The sequence below is a fragment of the Coenobita brevimanus genome, chromosome 93, assembly GCF_032717465.1.
Source record: "Coenobita brevimanus isolate Jiangsu-jjx chromosome 93, ASM3271746v2, whole genome shotgun sequence".
Classification (NCBI taxonomy): domain Eukaryota; kingdom Metazoa; phylum Arthropoda; class Malacostraca; order Decapoda; family Coenobitidae; genus Coenobita; species Coenobita brevimanus.
The window spans coordinates 25,929,750-25,954,153 of NC_137046.1; the positions used below are offsets into that span (position 1 = coordinate 25,929,750).

At 41.4% G+C, this 24,404-nt stretch overlaps 1 protein-coding gene across 2 annotated transcripts in view; it reads right to left on the minus strand.

The window, feature by feature from the left end:
- The window catches only part of LOC145412595 (uncharacterized), a 68,010-nt gene that overhangs the window by 11,531 nt on the left and 32,075 nt on the right, over positions 1-24,404 (minus strand). For both annotated transcript variants that reach the window (XM_080282506.1, XM_080282507.1), the window contains 2 exons: positions 16,406-16,567; positions 1,434-1,595 (listed from right to left, as the gene is read on the minus strand). In XM_080282506.1, coding sequence (XP_080138632.1) covers positions 1,434-1,595; positions 16,406-16,567 — 324 coding nt within the window. The remainder of the gene's footprint in view (positions 1-1,433; positions 1,596-16,405; positions 16,568-24,404) is intronic.

A 24,404-nucleotide genomic window follows, 5' to 3' on the forward strand; every position in this document is an offset into this window, starting at 1 on the left:
ATGCACCTAACAATGCAAATCTCAGCTTCCTAGAAGCATTTTGTGGCTTGCAATGGAGCACAGAAGTTGCAGAAATATCAGCAACCGATATCCGCCACCGAGGGGTGCTGCCACAACGCAACTGGGAAGGTGCTGTTATTTATTTATTTATTTTTAACTCCAAAAACAATGCGAATGGTGCTGAAATGTTGTGCATATATGAGATACGATGATATCGAATGATTTCGATACATAATAAGTTAGGAATGGCTGGGAAAAAAAAAAATTATGAATGCATTTTCACCTTTTTGATATAAAATATGTTTATGGTAGTTTCGAGTTATTTTTTATGTTATCGTTGTGCCCATACTTGGAAAAGGGAGCGAAAGAGTTGAATTTTCGGTCCTAAATGAGAAAACTGCACGTCCTCCAAGGCTAGACTCTGCTACAGGAGAATAAACTGGATGGTCAGATCTTATTAGCAATACAGAAGTTGAGTCGCAACTTCAAGCTCCCACACCACGAGCATGGCTAAAAATAGAATCGTAATGCAGTTTCAGAACTAAGAATATGTCTACCTATTATGAATAAGGATACAAAGCAGAAATAAATATGTTTACAGACGGGGGACAACGTATTTTTTCCGTAATAAAACGTTCATCTTTCTCGATCATTTTACATTCATCTTTATCATTACACCTTGTTATTTTTGCACTATATATTGCTGTCTCATAAACAGGGTGGTTGTGTATGTTTTGCATGGGAGGAAAAAGACTGTATTTTCTGCAGGGGTGCACCCAGGAATTTTCTAGGGGGGGGGGGTAGTGAGGTGAGGTCAGGTAATCCAATAATTACCGGGAGGTCACATGCAGGTTTAGAGTCAGAGAGCTGCTGGCTCATCTGTTACTCTTTGTACTTGCCAATATAACAATAGAGTGGTGACAAAGGTTTACTTGTGCGAATCTGAAGGAGGGAGGAGGCGAGGTAGGCCAAGGAGAAGGTGGAGAGATTTGGTGGATGAGTGTTTGAGGAAGAGAAGTTTGGAAGTCGGTGAGGCTGGGGAACTGACAAGAGAACAAGCTGGCTGGATGAATGTTGTGAGGAGAAATGCATGATCAAGAATTTTGGCACCCCCTGTGAGCATGGTAGTGTCGGGATTGACTCAACCGGATACGTTTGTGTGAAGCTGCAGAATGTGGTGAATGTTTTTTGGCGTATCCGGTAAAGCCAGGATTCCGAGGGTTTGAATGATGAGTGAATGGAAGTGTAGCCTATTTCGATTGGGCAAGTTTGTGCTGTCTGGACATTGCTACTCCTCACCCTGCCCTTGGGTGGGAAAGGAGGTCCGGATGATGATGATGATGATGAATATTCCACCATGATGTTCCTTTTTTATTCGTCAACAATCATGCAACACCTACTGCGATAAATAATTCTGTGCTTAAAAATATTACCTTTGGCACACCTCCATTGACTTTGCTGGTAAGCTTCTTCGTATCCAAATTCGGTGGTTCAGATACAATGTCTCCAAACTCTATTTTGTCTTGGAAGTATGAAAATTCATCATCATCTTCAACTTTCTTCTTCCTTTTCAGCTTTTTCTGCTGCTTACGCTCCTGGAAATAACATATAATTGTAGTTCTTTATTCCATCCATGATATCAGTTATCACAGAAAATTATATCTTGTATAATGTTTGCTATGGCAAATATCAATTATAAATTAACTTTTTGAATAGAGACAATTTCCCTCTGAGTGGAGGCATTAATCTGGTTTTAGCCAGAGTGATAATACTACTGAAAAGGGTAATGAAACTATAGTAGCTTCTACTCTCTGGGTGGGGAAAGTTTCCCCTCAATCTAGAAAATTACCTAGAGCTCACTACAAAATAATTCTTCATTGCAAAAATATTTTTGAACAGGAGTTGTACTTAGCAGCTGCTTGAAATTATGCTTAGCTGAGGGAAATTTCAAAATCCCTATCTCCCACATGACAAGGAAAACTGACTGAAATTTACACAACCCTTTCTGCAAAGGTTATCAATACTTCAAAATTTGAAGTTCTGTTTCTAGATATCCCCTGGAAAGAGAGACAATGAACACTATTCCTGTATTCCTTGTACATCATAAGAAATAACTAAAAGATGTAACAGTAGCTACCGAAAAAAAAAAAAAAAAAATTGTACTGGAACAAGGGGTAAGATTGTTGTGGAGTGGATATGGAAGTTGTGTAGATTGGCCTGGGAAGAGGGAAGGGTTCCACAGGACTGGAAATCAGGTATAATTGTTCCCTTATACAAAGGAAAAGGAGAGAGAGAAGTATGTGGTAACCATAGGGGTATTTGCCTATTTAGTGTGACTGGTAAAATATATGGTAGAATACTCATTGATAGGGTTAGGCATATGACAGACGAGCTAGTTGAAGAACAAGGGGGATTTAGGAAGGGAAAAGGGTGTGTAGATCAGATATTTGTTCTAAGATGTTTAGTGGAGAAGTATCTAGAGAAGGGAAGGAAAGTGTATGCTGCCTTCATGGACTTGGAGAAAGCTTATGACAGAATAGATAGGCAAGGTATGTGGAAGGTATTAAGAATATATGGAGTGGAGGGGAAATTGCTGAGTGCTGTGAAGAGTATGTACCAGGGAGCTAGGGTTACGGTGCGAGTGGATGGTGAGCTGAGTGAGTTCTTTGATCTCAATGTGGGACTGAAACAGGTTGTATGATGTCTCCATGGTTGTTTAATATATACATGGATGGGGTTGTAAAGGAGGTGCAGGGTAGGGCAGTGGATGTGGGGGTGGCTCTAATGAATGAGGGTGAGATTTGGAAGCTTCCGGTGTTGCTGTTTGCTGATGATACAGTATTGTTGAGTGAAGATGAATGGGAGTTGCAAGGTTTGGTGAATGAATTTGGGACAGTGTGTAGGAGGAGGAATCTGAAAGTTAATGTAAACAAAAGTAAAGTTATGGTGTTTGAGAAGAATGAAGTCACAGAGTGTGCAGTGAGGTTGAATGTTGAGGATATGGAGAATGTGAGTGCATTCAAGTACTTGGGTAGTGTGATGAGTAAGGATGGAACTTTGGGGGATGAAGTGCGTGAAAGGGTACAGCAGGGAAGGAAGGTCGTTGTGTCATAAAGACTTTGTAGTTACTTTTAGAGAAGTATATTTTAGACTTGTGGTCGAGCGGCTTTTATATCTTGTAGTAGTTTCCCCACCAGATGTCATGTAGTGACGGGAGAGGTAAAGAATAGTATGGGACTATTTTTATTTGTCTTGGAAATATTAAACAGGTATAAGAGTATAAGTCCCGGGCAGCTACCTCCCTGTCTCGCTATCTCTCTCTCTTTCTGTTCTAAGGCTAATCTCCGTCTCGACCTCTCTCTAGGGTCGCTTGTCTCCTTCTCCCCTCTCTTTCCTAAAATCTGGTGTAGCAGGGGTGTGTCACGTGTGTTCCTCGTGGATCTTTGTTCACGAGAGGACTGCTGACAGCTAACTGCATCATCTCCTTACTGGCCGCTGTCATCAGCTTTCCTCAGTGTTAAGAGTGTGTAAGCATGCTTAGCACTGCTCGATTCTCGCAGACACAACACCTTCTCATCATTTGACTTCCTGCTTCTATCTGTCTCTCTATCTATCTATTTATCTATCTATATAATATGTAGTCTTTACCACACTGCTCGGTCGCGCGAAAATGGCGTACCATCGACATTTAATAGTTATAACATATTAATACATACTACATATACATTATAATGAACTTATAAGCTAATTAAGTGAAATACATAATATTGTAAAGTAACATAATTGTATGAATATTGTATACATATATTATTCATAGTAAATAGTGATTATTCAGTAATATTACATTTAAATAAGTTGTATACATATTTGAATAAATGCAATATAATTGTGCAATGGTAATACTGCTAAGTTATACATTACATATTTGAGTTATCACTTTAGTAATGTCTAATATTTCATCTAACTTGTATGATGATACTGGTAATACAGAATTGTGCTATAATTGTATGACTTATATTGTGTTAATGCATAATTGTGTTGGCCTTATAATTGTAGTTACATTTTGTTAATGCAACTATTACATAAGTGTCTTGGCCTTATAATTGTAGTTAAAGTTACATAAAAGTTACATCTTGTTAATGCAACTGTTACATAATTGGCAAAGTGTAACATAATGCAATCGTTTGTCGTTACATAATTGTTACATATCGTTTGTAGGTACATAATTGTAGTTAGTGTAACATAATGCAATCGTTTGTCGTTACATAATTGTTACATATCGTTTGTAGTTACAAAATTGTAGTTAAAGTTACATAAAAGTTACATCTTGTTAATGCAACTGTTACAGAAATGGTACATATTGTTTGTAGTATTGTTTGTAGTTACATAATTGTAATAAGTGTAACATAATTGTAATAACTGCAGTCCTAACATATGCTGCGGTCGATGATAGTGATGATGTGTCATGCCACTTGTTTGTGGAGACAACAATTTGCTTTTTTGTTTGTAGTTTATGTGGTATTTTGACTTATGTAGTAACATTTACACTTATTTTCATTTGTTTGTTATGTGATCTTACTCTATTTCTCTTTTTTTTTCTTTTTTGTATGTATTGATTTTCTATAGTTTGTTTTTCTTTGCTTGTGTACGCTTTTTCCATGTTGTTCATGGTTGCATAATTGCTGACTAATTTTCTTGGGATACTTTTTTAAAGTTTAGTTTATATTGCACAGATACTACTGAAAACGATATTATATAGTCCCATATTTTGTTATTTTATATAAAAAATATATACACTATATACAGTATTAACTATACACACTGATTCGTTGTTCACCTGTACCTATCGTGAGTAATATGTGTGTCAGCACTGTGTGGAAATCATTGTCTTCACGACTGTGTTGAAGATGTTCACTCTTGCTAACGTCATTTGTGTTGGCCATTTTTTTTTTCTAGTTTACCTTGTAACTTAATTTATATGTTTCCACTAGGTAGCTTTAATTAATAAATGTTAAATACAGTTCTTTTAATTGCTCACTGAGTAACTGTGATGGTATATTTTCTTTATCACTTTGTAGATATAGTAATGTATAGTTGTATGTATGAAACACGTATTTTATGTAGGTATAAATGGTAACACTCGTTGGTAGTAAATAAATGTTATAATAAATGAATGAATATATACAGTGTAGAATATTTATTGTTGGTGATTATTTAGTGTTTGAGTTATGCAGATAACTGAAGTAAGTATGTGTATTTAAACTGTAACTATACAGCACGTTTTTTATGTTTGTGCAGAAGCTTATTGTCTATCACTGTGTATTGTATAAATGAAGTAACTATGTAACTCACTAATTTTTACCGTGGAGGAAAATGGTGTGAGTGGTGTTGCATTTGTGATAGCGTTGTCCTTCGCGGGTTGATTGGCGTGCTGTCGTCTCAGCACATGGTGACGTCGGCTTCCCACACAGGTAGCTGTGGTGAGTGAATGAGTAGCGATGAGTAACTTGAGTGAAGACGAGTGAGTAAGACGAGTTGTGAATATGGACTTGGTGTTTGCTTCGTCGTCCTGACCTCTTCACACCTGCGTAAGCGTTGGGGGTTGGGTGGATGTAGCAGAGAGAGGAGGGTGAGGTCTGGTGGTTATGAGTTGTGAGTCGTCTCTCACTCTTCGTTTGTTTGTTTGTTTGTTTGTATGTTTTCTTTCTTTCTTGATGTATTCTTGGTCCTTTTTTCTTGTGATTTACTCGTTGTGGGATGAAGACTATTTGCACTGTAGGCTGTATTTTGTAGAATTCAATGTAGAACTGAAGCTAATCTTGTAGTCCCGGTTGCTTTTGTAGAAATTTGCTTTTAATTCGGAGACGATGTCCGCAGATTTGCTGGTTTGTCGTTAAGCTACGTGCAAGGCGTCGAGTGATCTCTTGACCTCTGCATCAGCGTAATGATCTGGGAGACGGAGGGGGCAGGATGGAGAGAATACTGTCAGGAGCTGATATTGTTGGTTGTTTTCAATCTTGATATTTTGTAGGAATTTAATGTTGATTCGTAGACGAGGTTCGTATACGTTCGCTGCTACCAAATGTCATAAGAACTTTGTATCATAAAGCAGCGACTTTGTATTTGCTTGTAGAGGCAGGATATTTTAGACTTGTGGTCGAGCGGCTTTTATATCTTGTAGTAGTTTCCCCACCAGATGTCATGTAGTGACGGGAGAGGTAAAGAATAGTATGGGACTATTTTTATTTGTCTTGGAAATATTAAACAGGTATAAGAGTATAAGTCCCGGGTAGCTACCTCCCTGTCTCGCTATCTCTCTCTCTTTCTGTTCTAAGGCTAATCTCCGTCTCGACCTCTCTCTAGGGTCGCTTGTCTCCTTCTCCCCTCTCTTTCCTAAAATCTGGTGTAGCAGGGGTGTGTCACGTGTGTTCCTCGTGGATCTTTGTTCACGAGAGGACTGCTGACAGCTAACTGCATCATCTCCTTACTGGCCGCTGTCGTCAGCTTTCCTCAGTGTTAAGAGTGTGTAAGCATGCTTAGCACTGCTCGATTCTCGCAGACACAACACCTTCTCATCATTTGACTTCCTGCTTCTATCTGTCTCTCTATCTATCTATTTATCTATCTATATAATATGTAGTCTTTACCACAGTTGGTACACTGAAAGCAGTGATGAGAAATAGGGAGGTGAGTATGGAAGTTAAGAAGTCACTGCATGATAGTATTGTGATCCCTACCCTGACGTATGGAAGCGAGGCATGGACCTTGCAAGAGGGAAACAAGTCAAGAGTAAGAGCAGTGGAAATGAGTTACCTGAGTGGAGCATGTGGAGTGACGTGGAGGGACACATTGACGAATGAAGAAGTGAAGAAATGATGTGGGGTGGATGTGGATGTGGTTGAGAAGATTAGGAGAAATACACTGAGGTGGTTTGGACATGTGAAGAGAATGGAGAATGAAAGACTGACTAAGAGGGTGTATGTGGGTGATGTGGAGGGAGGGAGAGGGAGAGGTAGACCGAGGATGAGGTGGAGGGATGGAGTTGAGAGGTATATGAGGGAGGGGGGGGTGAGTTGGGGGGAGGGTAGTCAAATGGTGGGTGACAGAGCGACTTGGAGGCCACCCTTTGTGGGATTAGGGCGTCGGGCTATAGATAGATAGATAGACAAGGAAGTGATATGGTAACCCCACTGCTCAGTCTTTACACTGTAAACAGTCTTGTACTGTACAGTAACCCCTCCATTTGTGTGGATTCCATATTCGCTATTTACCATTTGAGTGGATAGATAAATCCTATCCATATTCGATACGTACGGCACAAAAAATCAACATGCATGGGAGAATTCCAAAAACCAACCTCCAACACACAGGCAGCTAACCACTGACACTGAAAATCCCACATTGTGATGTCCATCAGTCAACATGGCTGGAGATCTTTACACTGATTCTGCTACTCTTGATCAAGAACAAGATGACCCTTGTCTCCCATATTTATCATAACTAGAGAGTCAGCATTCCTATCAATGTACTTTTGTCTAAAAATATGACATTCTTATACTTACCAGTTAAGTAATTCAAAATGGCTACCACACTTACACACCATCAGCACAGTAGGCCCAGTAGGCCTTACTCTCAACTCACTATTTTTGGCCTTGAGAGTTATCTGCTTATTACCAGCCACAATAGCAAAGCTGGTATTATTTTCAGTTTGTCTATGGGTGTGTGTGGCTGTGTGTCTGTTACCATGATAACTTTGTAACTGCTCAAGATATCACAAAATTTTATAGGTGTGTAGTAAAGACAAAATAATCAATCTCAAGTTCGAAACTAGGTGAAAGTAGGTCAAGGTCTATGTGTCTGTTACCATGATAAATTCGCAACCATTCAAGATATCATCACAAAATTTTACAGGTGTGTTGTAGAGATGAAAATCTCCTACGAGTATTATTTTCAGTTTGTCTGTCTGTCTGTGTATCTGTTAGCAAGATAACTTCGCAACCATTCAAGGTATCATCACAAAATTTTACAGGTGTGTTGTAGGGACAAAAATATCCTACGAGTTCGAAATTGGTGAAAGTAAGTCAAGGTCTGTGTCTGTTACCACGATAACTATCCAACTGCTCAAGATATCACCGTAATATTTGACAGGTGTGTAGTAGGGACGAAAATTTCCTACGAGTTCAAAATTGATCGAAGTAAGTCAAGGTCAAATTCCGAGCTGCGCTAGATATATCGGTTCACAGTTGGTGTGATTCCCCCCTTGGGGGGGCCTTTAGTTTTATTATTGTTCTCCTTTCCCTCTCATCTACTTATTACAGGGGTCCTGTTATTCAAGTGGGATATGTTAATGGAAGACTGCTCAGAAAGAGAATACTCATATAATGGAGTACTTCACTTATGGAAAAAAAAAAAAAGGTTAGATTAAGTGACACTCACCAACCCAGGTCCAGGTAATTTTATGGAAGAATCCTTCTGCCTATGGGTGACTCTACAGTACACTGAGTGACAAGCCTAATGGTTTCCTGTACACCAGGAAACCATTTACTACGCTGGGTGGTAACCATATAACCAAATTATGGCACCTGGTGGTTTAGTGGGTAATTACAGCGCTCCAATTGGATTGAGCTGGTGAAGGTTTATATCCAAGGGGTGGTTGGGGTTATTGCTCATGTAATGCCACTCAGGGATGAGTGAGGCTGGTCACTCTCATCTTAAACGTCAGGACCGAATTGCCTAGCCCCGGGCTTCTACGCTCCTCATGGGGCAACGTAGAATTGGATGATGGATGGATGGATAATGATTACACACAACTTATACACACGTATAATACTACCATATGCCCTATCATAATGCACAATTATGGTACTGGAAGTAAATGGAAGTAGGAAATAGCATGAATAAAAGTATGTAAACTTACTAGTAAAGTAGTAAGTGCTTTCTGATTGAGCCACCCCTGAGTCTCTCCACCACTGCTGGGGCTGACTAGTGACTACATTTTCTCTCACTGAAACACAAGAGAGAAAACAGTAATGGTGACGTTATTGAGTGGCTAAAGAACTCCCTTCTCTGCCTCACTTGCCAGAGATGTCAGGAGAACCTCCACCTCCAGGGGAAATTCTAGAGGCTTATCAGGGTCTGAGGAGACTGGAGACAAGGTGCCTATGACTTGAGGAGATTGTGTGGCTGGAAGAAACAGAGTGACTGGAGATGTGGCAGCTTGTTAACCCTTTAACCGAGGGCTTGTTTTGCTTTTTCTTGCGGCTCCCGCGAGCATATACGCGCTTCGACAGACTCTCTAAAAATATTTGCCAAAAATCAGTTATTAGTCCTAGAATATTAAAATCATATATGCTTATGGCACATACCTTCAGCTTTCTCCTGGGGTGTTTGTTGAGCCTTCGTCGAGTACCATAGGACTTGTGGAGACCTCTGAAGTTGGGTAACAAAGTCTCCACTTTACACTTCCCGACAACCAGTAATATGATTACCACAGTCTGATATTATCACTAGAAACACTATTCTGTGATTCTCAAATAGTTTGGAATCCATACTCCAAAAAAAAAACACTGTGTAAACAATGAAAATTACGAGGGCGTATGACCTTCCCACTTGCGCTAGTTCGCTGCTGGTGTTCTGTCATTTATTATTCATAAAAACACTCACACTTTATATTTCTATTACTATATAACACTTATATATATCTACAGTCTTTATCCATAAGTTTCCTTCAGTAGTAGTAGTTTATTGTCACTGTAGGCATTCAATTTCTTTAAGCAAAATACGTAGCATTCACTTTCTCGTCCTGTACACTAGCATTGAGAGTGAATGTCACTTTCACCTTCACTCTCATAACTCATAGTATTCATACATGCTAGAGTGAAACTTTCACTTTCATTACTCCTAGGGTATATACTCGTATTCTTATAATACTACTCATTTACATTTCTATTTACGTTCTCTATTTTATTTACGTTATTTACATTTCTATTTTATTTACACTGTGTTATGCACTGTCACTTGAAGTAACTTATAAAACTATTTTCCACTGTTCATGTACATTTACATTCATCACTTTCACTTGCTGTTTACACATTATTTACAATTCCACTTGCACTGTTTTACTCAATAGAAAGATCGTAGTCACTCTTTTATCAATTGTCAGTCCTTTACCTCTTTCCACACGAGGTTTAGTAGGGGGTAAAGGTCACAGGGCCCTTTGCATGGGGCTAAAAAGCGGCGGAAGTTAGCAGGAGCAAATCAGACATACCCTCACTTTGAAAGATGACAGTGAACTGATAGTGGTGACCTCCTGCCGCCTGGCTTGGGTGAGTGCAATACTACCAACTTCAGCCCTATGAGACCTGCTAATATATAGCAATGAAATGACTGGCAGGAAACCAAGAAAATACATAATAAATTAGGTAGTTCCAGGTGAATGTAAATATTACTTAGGCTTCTCCCTTCCCTCCTTATATGTATATTTATTAGGAAAATAGATTATACGGCATATTTCAAGGGGAAATAAACAGCGAAAATTAGCGAACGAGTACACGTGAGGTGTTGTCAGGTGATAATTAGCCAATTCCAGGTGTATGGCACTATCACTTACCTTATTTCTTTTTTGTATATATTATTTGGTATAAGAATATGGCACAGGGCTTATTTCAATGGATGAAATCAGTGGAAAATTCCAGGGAAGATTTACTTAGCGTAGAATACAGTATGGTGGCCTGCAATAATTAGGTAGTTCCAGGTGAATGTAAATATCACTTAGGCTTCTCCCTTCCTTTCTTATATATATTTTTATTACGAAAACAGATTATACAGCATATTTCAAGGGGAAATAAACAGCGAAAATTAGCGAACGAGTGCACGTGAGGTGTTGTCAGGTGATAATTAGCCAATTCTAGGTGTATGGCACTCTCACTTACCTTATTTCTTTCTTGTATATATTATTTGGTATAAGAATAGGGCATAGGGCTTATTTCAATGGATGAAATCAGTGAAAAATTCCAGGAAGATTTACTTAGCGTAGCACAGCCGGGCAGGCGAGAGGATAGGGTAATGGAGGGGGGGTAGGGAGGGGAGTCAAGAACAGGGAGAAATGGCTAAATTGTCAACAATGGATGGGAGTACAGATGAGATTAGGAGTGCTAACTAGTGTTGGACATTGGCAGTACTGATAGATGATACAAGCCACCACTTGGAGGCCCGGGTGAATTCAAAATAACACACAATCACAAAAGTGACGCCCCGTGGTATGATCTCTTGCTCCCAAGCGTCACGAAAGTGACGCCCTGCGGTTAAGGGGTTAAGGATGACCAGAACCTGCTCCTGGCAACAGATTTTCCTTTAACAACACCCCTGCCAGTTCTTTGGCTTGCCAGGGTCCAGGGAGACTGGAGACTTAATGCCTGTGACTTGAGGAGACTATGTGGTTGGAGGAGACAGTACGTCTAGTAATGTGGCAGCAGTCAAGGACGATGAGGACCTGCTCCTAGCAACTGATTCTCCTTTGAAGAAAACACCTTTGCCATTGGAAGTCAGAGTCTGCGCTTCCTCAAAATTGGCAGAGGGCTGTGGTTCAGATGGCGGTGATTGAACTGGAGCGAAGAACTACTCGAAAGTCTTATGTCTTGTCTTGGGCCTTTTTTATAAGTAAAGCACCTGGTTTGCATTTACTACCTTCATTGGCTTGGCCTTGCACTCCAGAACTCTATCCATCTGCAGGCCGTGGTCCATTGCTGGGGTCAGACATGCATTTGGCAGAGTCCATGATGTTTGCCAGGTGCTTCATGATAAGCTCCTTGGCTGGCAGCAGCTCTTCCCTGGCTCCTTGATTGCCTCCTGGTTCTGCTGCTCATCCAGGAGGAAAGATCCTCCTCTGTGAGCTCCTGGATGTGGGATTCGAGGAGGTCTGCTACATCAGCATCATCCACCTTGTGAAAGCCAGCCTCTTGTGCCAGGGTAGCTATCTACTGACAAATGGCAGGGACTTCCTCATTCGGGAAACCCTGTAATTATACCATGTCTGGCCACAAGGCTCATCCCACACCATTCATATTGGAGGATGTCACTTCCTCCCATAACAGTTTGATGATTCCAAGGGCATGCTTGATGGTGTAGCCCTGCCAGAACTTCTTAACCATCTTCCTCTTGTCCTCCATCACTGTCACCAAGACCCGCATACACCTTCTCGTGTAGTACGGCTTGAACGCTGCGATAATGCTCTGGTCCATCGGCGACAGGAGAGAGGTGGTGTTAAGTGGCAGAAAGACAACTCTTGACATTGAGGCAGACATCCTGGACTGTCATTGGATGTCCTTGGGCGTTGTCGAGAAATAGAAGGCACTTATTTGCGAGGTTATTCTCTCGTGTTTATTTCTCAACTACGGGTGAAAAGTACAGTAGTCTACTATGTGGTCCATGAAAACAGACTGCGTCATCCAGGCCTCTGCATATGAACGCCACATGACCAGTAACTTCTGCTTAAGTCCCAAGAAGCCCACATGGTGTATATGAATGGCAGACAAGCAATGGCTTCACTTAACCCCTTACCCGTGGGGATGGCTGGACCACGTCGTGCCCCTCCCGTGGGGATAGCAGGAAATCTAGATAATGCATGATAAATTAGCTACTTCCTGATCAGTGGAAGTATCACAGCCTTTTCCCTTTTTTTATATATATATATATTTTTTAGTATGAGAATAGGTCATAAGGGACATTTCAATGGGTAATGAACAGGGAAAATTAGCGACCAAGTGCACACGGGGTGTTTCCAGGTGATAAATTAGCTACTTCATGGCTAATAGCAGTATCAATTAGCCTTCTCCCTTTTATTTTATATATTTTTTGTATGAGAATAGGGCATAGGGCACATTTTAATGGAAAAAGCGAATGGAAAAAAACAGCCGAGAGTTGCGTTGCACAGCCAGGCTATACCTAGACAGGGGAGGGGGTAAGGGAGGGGAGGGGAGGTGGGATGTGAGGCAAACACAGAAAAATGGCTAAATTGGTAACACTGGATGCGAGTACTAGTGGTATCAGCAGTGCTGCCTATAGCTACACAATGGCAGTACTGACATATGATACAAGACTGCACTTGAAAGCCCAGGCGATTTTAAAAATCCTTGGATCACAGAAGTGACTCCCTGCACTATGGTACTTATGTGACGAGCGTCACGGTAGTGACGGCCTGCAGGTAAGGAGTTAATGTTGCCCTCTGCACTATCAATGCGAGTCAGAGTAAGGTGATCCTTGCTAACCGCAAGTCCTGGAGCAAACATACATCTCCATGCAAGAAAAGTTTGGCATTTTCTTTCAAAAGCGGCCAGTCTCATCCATACTGAACACCTGTTTAGGTGAATACTCACCCTCACTTACAATTCTGGCAAACTCATGGAAACCAAATTTGGCGATATATCAGTTTGGAAAATCGCACTAGTTATAGCACTACTTTTCTCTTAGTCATCCATATCTTAATAAAGTGATCACTTAATTATCCAGCCAGTCATTATCTGCTATCCAGACACCAAATTTTGCATTAAATACCGTGCTTAAGGGAACTCACCTATGAGGAAAGATTGGAAAAACTGAAGTTACCAACACTGCGCGAGAGAAGGGAAAAAGGTGACTTGATCACATTATTTAGAAATGTAAGAGAATTGGAAAGCGTGGATAGAGAGGATCTTTTTGTGTTGGATGATGGAAGAACAAGAGGTCATGACTTCAAGCAGACGAAAAGTAATGTCTTAATGATCTTAAAAGGTTCAGTTTCCCTAATAGAAGCATAAGTATTTGGAATGACTTAGACAAAGAGGTGGTGCAGGCAAAAAACATTCATGTGTTTAAAACTAGATTAGATAAATATACATATGGAGACAGGACATGAGCTTAGCTCAATTCCTGTATACTACAAAGAGGTAAATACAAATAGGTAATACACACACACACACACACACACACACACACACACACACACACACACACACACACACACACACACACAGCATCTAAAACATACAGTATCACAGTCACTGTGAGATGGATGTTAACAAATATTTGGAAATGCATCACAGAGTATTTATTTGTTCTGTTTTGTTATTTATTGTACTGCATTGTTGCTGGGCAAGCACCTGCACTGGCAGGGCTCTCCCGTGTAGTGAATCAATGTTCCCTTGCAGCTGGCAGCGCCTCACCACAACGATGTATGAGGAACAGTGAGGAGATTTGGTTTCTGGATGGGTTCTGCATTTGTCTCTCCAACCAGTTAACAGGCCCACTACAGCGGGCTCCACTTCACTCCATAATTTGTTTTTATAGTCCCACCCAGCACTGTAAATTGTTTCCTGGGTTACAGGAAACCATTAGGCTTGTTACTAACAGCAGAGCCACATGAAATGGCAAGACAAGTAAATGAAAGTGATAGGAAGGAAAGGGAAAAGTAGGAAAAGAGTAGCGCAGACACAGATAGAAAGAGAAAAGGGAAGGAAGAAACGAGCAATATTACATCAAGTAAGTGGATGAAGGTCACCAGCACCTACCACAGTACCTACATTATGTACAGTATTCATAGGAAAATATGCCTGAGTTGACTGGCATGAAGTTGCACAGGATCAACATCCACAAGTCTACCTGAAGTGCTCATTTGTTTATCTCTCTTATTGCCATATTGTACAAATATGCTATAGTTATTTAAAACGATTACTGGAATTATTGTTATTAATTTTTCTTGAGGATACCCAGTCCTTGTGTAAAACTTGAAGCTCAATTAAAAAAAAAAAACTTATTACAGCAAGCTCTTGTTTTACGATGATAAGTTTGAAAAAAGTCCATCACATAATAATTTATCATATACTGAACATACATAAACTAGTAATTTCACTTTACTGCACTTCACTTGCTTTCTGAACTCCGATATTACACTATCATTCCATTACTGACATTAGCACATCCGATAGTGAGTGGAAAGGCCATCTTTGAAAAAACAAATAACCGTAAACTTACGTGAGTGATCAAATAGGCAAATATAGTTATTGTATATCAACCAGTGAGGCTTTGTACAGATCATAATCATCATCATCATCTAATCCTGTGTTGCCCTGTGAGGAGTATAGGAGCCCGAGGCTAAGCAAGTTGGTCTTGACATTTAACCCATTCACTGTGTCAGTGTTTGTTTACATGTACATCCCGTGTGCAGCAGTTTTCAAATATTTAGAAAAAAATATTAGAAAAATAATAATACTGTATTGTCAAGAGAAAGAAAGCCCGAGTTCAATGGTATATAACACAATATATAGCAAACAAAAAAATAACCTCTGAAACAGGTCCGTGAAGTAATAAATATTCCCTGTGTGGTGGTGCCAGGCGAACGATGTGTTATGGATGCCCTGTGTCGTCAGTGTCAATCTTGCGATCAGATAAGGTGTAAATCAGCATCAGAACCATCACTATCATCACTACACTCATCCAGAGATTTCATCCAATATTTGCTTGGGCTACTGCTAGCGGCGGCATGGAGAAGATTTCATGCCATTACCTTCAGCATTTGGTAGGTAACTGAGCTGAGCTCTGCTCCTCGTAAAATGCATAATCTATGTATGGCAATATTCTATAGGGTTCCATGAGTTGCTAGCTAAGTTATTTCGTGCCATTTCTGAGGGCAGAATTTTTGAAAGCAGGAAATCATATATGATACAGCCGCAGTTAGAGCCATTCAGACTCAAATATCATATATGATACAGCTGCAGTCAGAGCCATTCAGACTCAAATATCATATATGATACAGCCGCAGTCAGAGCCATTCAGACTCAAATATCATACATGATACAGCCGCAGTCAATGGGTTAAGATGAGAATGACCAGCCTCACTCATCCCTGGGTGGCATTATGTGAGCAATAAACCCCAACCATCCCTTGGATGTAAACCTGCCCAGGCTCAATCAGACTGGAGTGCCTTAATTACCCAATAAACCACCAGGCACCATAATTTGGTTATATGTTTACCACCCAGCGTAGTAAATGGTTTCTTGGTGTACAGGAAACCATTTGGCTTAGCACTCAGTGTAGAGTCACCTATAGACAGAAGTAAGATGAAAGAATAAAGGAAAGAAAGACAGAAAAGGAAGTAAGGAATGAAAGAATGAAGGAAGAAAGGAATGGGCAGTCACCCGAGAGCAACACTACATCGAGTGAGTGGATGACGTACGTGCAAAAATTCCATGGTACAGTATTTAAAAAAAAAAATGGTTTAATTTTTTCATCATCATATAAGCAACTTATTTTATACCAGTTCATCATATTAGGAGGGTCTGCTGCAGACAACTCTTTCACTGAAAAATTCTACAGTACAAACAAAGGAGTGAAAGGATCAAATTTACTGAAATGAAAGAGTACCTGTGCTGACCTTCTTTGCAAGTCTCCTCTTCTGTGAGCGGGTGGTGCCTTGTGGGTTGTTAATGTCTTGCTCAAGCTGCTCTCGTGGGATAACAGAAGTAACTTGACCCTGGAAGCTTCGCATCACTTCCACATGATACTTGTCTTCAAACTTTGACTCTTTGACCATCGCCTGCAAATAAGGGAAAAATATAATGCTGGCGCCAAAGTTCACTGAATTATAATAATAATAATAATAATAATAATAAATAATAATAATCATCATCATCAAATCCTGTGTTGCCCATGAGAAGCATAGAAGCCCGGGGCTAGGCAAGTTGATCCTGACATTTAACATGAGAGTGACTAGCCTTAGTCATCCCTGAGTGGCATTATGTGTGCAATAAACCCCAAAACTCCTTGGATATAAACTAACACAGGCTCAATCTGGCTGGAGCGCCTTAATTACTCACTAAACCACCAGGCGCCATAGTTTGGTTATATGATTACAACACAGCATTGTAAATAATTTCCCGGTGTACAGGAAACAATTTGGCTTGTCACTCAGTGCAGAGTCACCTGTGCAAGGTGGAAAGGAAAGAAAGAAGGAAAGAAGGACTAATAATAATATAATGATATAATCATTAATGCCTCCTTTCCCACTCTTGGATGGGATATGGTGTGGTAGGGTAGAGAGAGAGAGAGAGAGAGAGCAGTAATAACCATTCTGCCCACTTGATCCACACTCTCATTCATTACCATTCAAGCTCTTAGAATCCTGATTTCAACCCACAAGCATAAACATCCACACTCACAAGCTTCATATCACCAATGAGTTAGTCAATCCAACAACTATCACTTCACCAAGAAAGAAAAGAGGTGCCAAACCCCTGTGATACATTTTTCCATACAAAATTCTTTCAAACACCTCCAATGCCTATTAGTTCCCTAGCCTCATTACCCTCCATACCTCACTTTTGCATGTACTCATTTATTATATCTGTCCACCTTCTTGGCCTATCATGCCTCATTCCCACCTTCAAACTCACTCTGATATACTGTACCTTCTTCACTACTCTGTTCACACGCATTCTCTCCATGTCACCATACCATCTACACACACACACACACACACACACACACACACACACACAAACAGGTCGCTGACAGAGACGGAGCTCTTCCTGGATCGTGCAGAAATAATCGCTAAATCAGCGGCAAAAAAGAGGACCAGCCTATTGTGATTATGCAAATGAGTGCGTGAGTGGTGGTCCCGTCGGTCAATTGTTAAAAAAAAAAAAGAAGAAAAAAAAAAGCAGGTTGCCAACTCACGTTTTCAAATGTCGCTATGCTCATGCCTAAAAGTCACTAAAATGTCGCTAACCATTCCATCAAAAGTCGGCATATTACTCCTCCCCCCCCCCCACATTTTTGTAATCATGTTATGGCAGTTTTTTCTACACAATATTGACAAAATAGGTCAATATTAATCAATAAGTTAAACATGGCCAGAGTTCCCTCCACTTTTTTTGCTTCACCAAGTTTCTTAAATGGGAGAACAGAGTGTTGCACTCTACTGAAAGGCTCTCCTGCTTTCTTATGTTTGTGTTTCTGTGCTTCTCAAGGTCGCACAGTTTTGCAAAGTACACTTGCAAATTTTACAAAATCCACTTCTATCATCTCCAGGAACCTTTAGAAGCCAGTTTTTGTACTTTTCGTCTTTTAGCCACACCTTTCTAAATTTCTGCGAATATTGTGGCTTGCCCATTTTATAGTAAATCCAGGCACTTCCTTCTGGGCTCGTAGTAGACTCATGACCAAGTGTATAGTGTGCACTGTGTAGGTCTAACACATACTGGAGTTTCGTGAAGACATGTCCTGTATGGACGCTGGTGCTACTTCTTAAATGAAGTTAAACAGCTTATATCTAGTATATTATGCTCACCACAGATCAGTAACAGAAAACTGACTGACATTTTTAAGTCGTACCAGATGTACTTAGCACTACCATAAGTACCAAATCTCATACATGTATTTTAGTACCTAGCAAAATCGGCATAACCTGTGGCTTGGTTTGGCCAAACCGCCAAGAAGGAGGGAGGATCAGTGGATACGTCACGGACAGATGCAACGCACGCTGTGACTCAGTCTGCCCACATTTTGTGTCTTTTTACCATGTTTTCACCAATTTTCTCACGTAATGACTAAATATTCCATAATTTTTGGCCTCAGGCCGCATTTTCACTATCGTACCAGCGTAATACATTCTTTTAAGAAATGGGCAATTTCTCCATCTGAGTTATATTTGTTAAAATCACGTTTTGACCATTTCTTGGACTAAAAAAAAAAAAAAAAAAAAAAAAAAAAAAAAAAAAGGCCGTGCTATGACTGTTTCTGCGCTCTCTGATCACACATTGTGTGAGAGGTGAGTTTACAGTACTTGGGTGCTAGAGGTTCACAGGGAATGATAAGACCAGCGGGCGACTTTGACCATTCAGTACAGGGGCGGATGGACATTTTAGCTCGGGTTGTGGGTTATGGCCTATTTCCCACGCATGGCTAGAGCCCAGCGGTCACAATACTGAATGTTTGAACATGTCGGCTCTCCAGCCAAAGTTTTCGTGGACTTTTACATCTGCATAATACCTCTCCTTTCACTGATCCACCTGGTGAACAAGCCTACACTTTTCTATCCTTAATGACCCAGAGCAGCTTGTACAGCACTCTACCCATATCCCTGACCGCCTTGGAGAGAGCTCCAACATACTTGATCTCTTCCTTACAACTAATTCTTCTGCTTACACTGTTAATCTTTTCTCTCTGTTGGGCTCCTCCAATCACAACCTTACCACCTAAACCTGTCCTATCGCTCCGGTACGGCCTGCAGACCCTCCAAAAAAACGTCGTCTCTGGCACTTTGGAGCTGTGGATTGGGAGGCCCTCAGGCAGTACTTCTTTGATTTTCCCTGGAATGATTATTGCTTCAATGGCCGGGAGCCATCTGGGTGTGCCTTGCGCATTACAGAGGTTATTCTCTCGGGCATGGAAGCATACATTCCTTTCTCATATCCTTTGACTAATGCACGAAAGCCTTGGTTTAATCACGCTTGTTCTAATGCTGTCCGCAACAAGGAGAGGGCCTTTAAAAGGTACCGGAGCCAACCCACCCCTGAATCACATCTTTTATACATTTCTGCCTGGAATCATGCTAAGTCTGTCCTTCGCTCTGCTAAAAATAATTTCATCCGTACAAAATGCTCTCAACTCTCTAACTCGAACTCTTCCCGCTCCTTCTGGCACCTTGCCAAAAACCTTTCTAACAACTTTACCTCATCATCCTTCCCTCCTCTTTTCTACTCTGATGGCTCTGTAGCTATTCCTTCTACTGATAAAGCAGACCTCTTCGCTCAGACTTTCTCCTCCAATTCCACCTTAGATGATTCCGGTGCTGTTCCTCCATCAGTTCCCTCCTCTGACTTCCTCTTGGCTAACATTAAAATTTCTTCAGCAGATGTATTTTCTGCCATTGCTGGCCTCAATACTAAAAAGGCATATGGGCCTGATGGAGTCCCTCCTGTTGTTCTCAAGACCTGTGCTTCTGTGCTTACACCTTGCCTAGGCAAATTCTTTTGCCTTTGTCTATCAACTTGTACCTTTCCTTCTTGCTGGAAGTTTGCTCTCATTCAGCTGGTCCCAAAGAAGGGTGACCATTCCCAACCCTCTAACTATCGTCCAATTGCTTTAACATCCTGTTTCTCAAAAGTTTTTGAGTCTATTCTTAACAGAAAAATTTAAAAGCATCTTTCATATCACAACCTTCTTTCTGATCGTCAGTATGGGTTCCGTCAGGGACGCTCCACAGGCGATCTTCTCTCCTGCCTTTCAGACTCCTGGTCATCCTCCTTTCGGGACTTTGGCGAAAGCTTTGCCAATGCACTTGACATCTCAAAGGCTTTCGATTGAGTCTGGCATAAATCTTTAATTTCCAAACTGCCCTCTTACGGTTTCTATCCTTCTATCTGTGCCTTCATCTCTAGCTTCTTTTCTTGTCGTTCTATAGCAGCTGTTGTAGACAGCTATCGTTCTTCTCCTAGATATATTAACAGTGGTGTTCCTCAGGGCTCTGTCCTATCACCAACTCTCTTCCTTTTATTCATCAGTGACCTTCTTAGCTGTACATCTAACCCTATCCACTCATACGCTGATGACTCCACCCTTCGCCTTTCCATTCGATTCCCACAACGTCCATCTCAGCAGTTACTTCAACAGGCAAGGGATGAGGCTATGGCACACCTTATGTCTGACTTGGCTTGTATCTCTGACTGGGGTAAAAATAATCTAGTTGTTTTTAATGCATCAAAGACTCAGTTTTTGCACCTATCAACCCGACAAAATCTTCCACAGGCATACCCACTTTTGTTTAATAATACACAACTTAATCCTGCATCATCGTTGAACATGCTTGGGGTTTCATTTGCTCGGGACTTATCTTGGAAAGATCATATTACATCTCTTGTAAAATCTGCTTCCAAGCAATTGGGTGTGCTAAGCCAACTCCGTTCCTTCTTTGCCCCTGCACAATTGTTGACTCTAAACAGGGGTTTTATACACCCCTGTGCAGAGTACAACTCTCATGTGTGGGAAGGCTCCCCACATACAGCTCTTCTCAATAGGGTGGAGTCAAAGGCTTTTAGTCTCATTAACTCTCCCCCTCTTACTGACTCCCTTCAACCTCTGTCTCTTCGCCGCAATGTTGCATCTTTATCTCTTTTCTGTCGCTACTTCAATGGTCACTGTTCCTCTGAACTGTCTGCATGCATTCCTCCACTTCTATGACGGGCACGTAGCACCCGTCTAGCAGCAAACTCTCACCCCTTTTCTGTCCAACTCTCTAATGCAAGAGTTATCCATTACTCCCAGTCCTTCATTTATGCAACAGGTCAACTCTGGAACTGTCTCCCTCTGTCTGTATTTCCTGCTTCCTATGAACTCCTGTCTTTCAAACGCAGTGTGTCTAGGCATCTCGAAATGAATGGATCTTGAATTTGGCTTTCTCTTGTATTTTGTTTTTCTCTTGGAAGGAACAGTTTTGCGGGCTCATTGCCTTTGGTTCCTTCTTCCCCACATAAAAGAAAAAAAATGTAAGTTTTTTTTTTTCCATTCATTGCCAGACGCCATGTATCCCAAACGGGAAGGCCAAGGGCTTAGAGTTAACTGTTTTACAGGGAGGGGCACTAATCCTCCACCAACCCCACTTGACACGTAAGGATGCCAACAGCATCTGGTGTTCCCAGGCGGTCACCCATCCAAGTACTAACCAGACCCAACGTTGCTTAAACTCAGATAATGTTTTAATAAAGCCAAGGTCCAGTATCCGGATAATGAACAGGTACTGCATGTCTAGATAAATGAGGGATTACTGAAATTATAATAATAATCCATCCATCACCCAATCCTACGTTGCCCCATGAGGAGCGGAGGAACCCAGGGTTGGGCAAGTTGGTTCTGACAACAATAATAATAATACTGTAATAATAATAACAGTAATAATAATAATAATAATCTATCGTTTTCGTTTTCGTTTTTAAAGGCTCCAACATGCTTGCATGTGTCGGCCTTGGTCACCTAATGGCGGCTCTCCACGCTGCACGATCCATTGCAGCCTCCCTGTTCAGTCCCTTAACCGTAAGGTCACACTTAATGACCTCGTCCCATGTCTTTCTCGGTCTACCCCTCATAACCCCACCCCCAATATTAACACTTCTCACCTTCCTCACCCAATTATCATCCTCCATCCTCTCCACATGTCCAAACCACCTCAATCTACCTCTCCTCATCACAACACCAATACACTCCAGTCCCATCCTACCTCTCAACTCTTACATTGTAAACCCAGCCCCTCCAGGCCTTGGACCCAGGGACGCACTGCATATCCACCTAATCATTGTCATTTCTGTACGTCTGAGCTGGCGAATATCTTCCTCCTTCACTGCCATACAGCATTACACTCCTAACACATGCTGCATACAAAGACCCCTTAGCACGTAGGGAGAGCCCTCTCAATGTCAGGAGAGGCAAGAGCTCCCTGAACTTCTTCCAACCACTTCCCACCCTAGCCACAGAGTTATTTGGGAGACATGTTGTGTGCTGGAGGTGGGGCTGGAGCTAGCTCCAGCCCCACCTCCAGCACACAACATGTCTCCCAAATAACAAAACTCTTCCACACACTGAAGAGATTCACCAGCAAGTTCAATCCTTTCACGCCTGACAATCTCCACCTGCTCACCCGACCCGGCACACCGTACACATAAAATCAGCATTATCTCGCAGTCTACCTCTGATACCACTACATCTGTTATGCACCCATTTATCACACACACCGCACAAGATGGAATTACTTCCCACGCCCTTGTGGCAAACTGCACATGGCCACTCTCCCTCGTCTTTGACAGTACCGCCACCAACCCTAGATATCATCACTTTTGTTTTATCTGCATTTACCCTTAAACCCTTTTGCCCCATACCATCTCTCCACTTCCTAAACCTTTCCTCCGCCTCCCTTTTGTTCTCTGCAATCAACACCAAATCATCAGCATATAACAACTCCCACGGGAGTCCGTTTCTAAAGTCACGTGAAAGGGCTTCAAGTACCATGATAAACAACATGGGACTCAAGACTGACCCCTGATGCACATCAACATTCACGGAAAACTCATCACTCAAATCTCCATTCACTCTCACCTGGGTATGAGCACCCACATACATGGCCATAACCACCCTAACCAGCCACTCCTCCAAGCCAAGCTTTCTCATTGCCCACTTCACCATCTCTCTAGGGACTCTGTCAAAGGCCTTTTCCAAATCAACAAAAACAAAATAAAGATCCCTTCTCCTACCAATATATTTTTCCTGAAGCTGTCGAACAATGAATATGGCATCAGTGGTCCCCCTACCTGGCATAAACCCAAACTGCATCTCATCAATATTCACTCTTTCTCTAATCATACCTTCTAAAACTCTCTCCATTACCTTCATTATCTGATCTAAAAGCTTTATACCTCTATAATTTCCTCTTTCCAGGGCATCACCCTTCCCTTTATACACATTTACAATTACACTCTTCAGCCAATCATCTGGGACGACACACTCATAAATAATCATATTTATCAGGTCAGTGACTAAACTATCTATTGCCAGACGCCTCAATCCTGTTTGGGGTGGCCACAAACAAATCTCCTCCACGTCGCCCTGTCCCCCACCATTTCACTCCCCGCTCCCAACTCACACCCCCCTCTCTCATATACCTCTCCACCTCATCCCTCCATCTCATCCTCGGCCTCCCCCTTCCTCTTCCCCCCTCCACCTCACTCACATACACTCTCTTCGTCAGTCTTTCACCATCCATCCTCACCACATGGCCAAACCACCTCAGTTTATTCCTCCTAACGCTTCCTATCACATCCACATCCACACCATATCGGTCCTTTATTTCCTCATTTGTCAGCCTGTCTCTCCATGTGACTCCACAGGCTCCTCTTAAATAACTCATTTCCACTGCTCTCACTCTTGACTTGTGTCCTTCCAGCAACGTCCAAGCTTCACTTCCATACATTAGAGTTGGTATCACAAAACTGTCATGTAGTAACTTTTTCACTTCCATGCTCATGTCCCTGCTTCTTATCACTGCTTTCAAGGAACCAGCAACCTTTCTTCCCTGCTGTACCCTTTCAAGCACTTCACCCTCCAAACCTCCATGCATACTCATCACACTACCCAAGTACTTAAATGTACTCACATTTTCCAATTCCTCACCATCCAACCTCGCTGTACATTCACTGACTTCACCTCTCTCAAATATTATAATAATAATAATAATAATAATAACAATAATATTAATAATTGTGGTAGGTGGGGGCACTCACCATTCACTCACTCGATGTACAGTAGTACTGCTCTCAGGTGGCTGCCCTTTCCTCTCCTTCCTTCCTCCTGTCCTTTTTTCCTTCCCCTTCCTTCTGCCCATGGGTGAC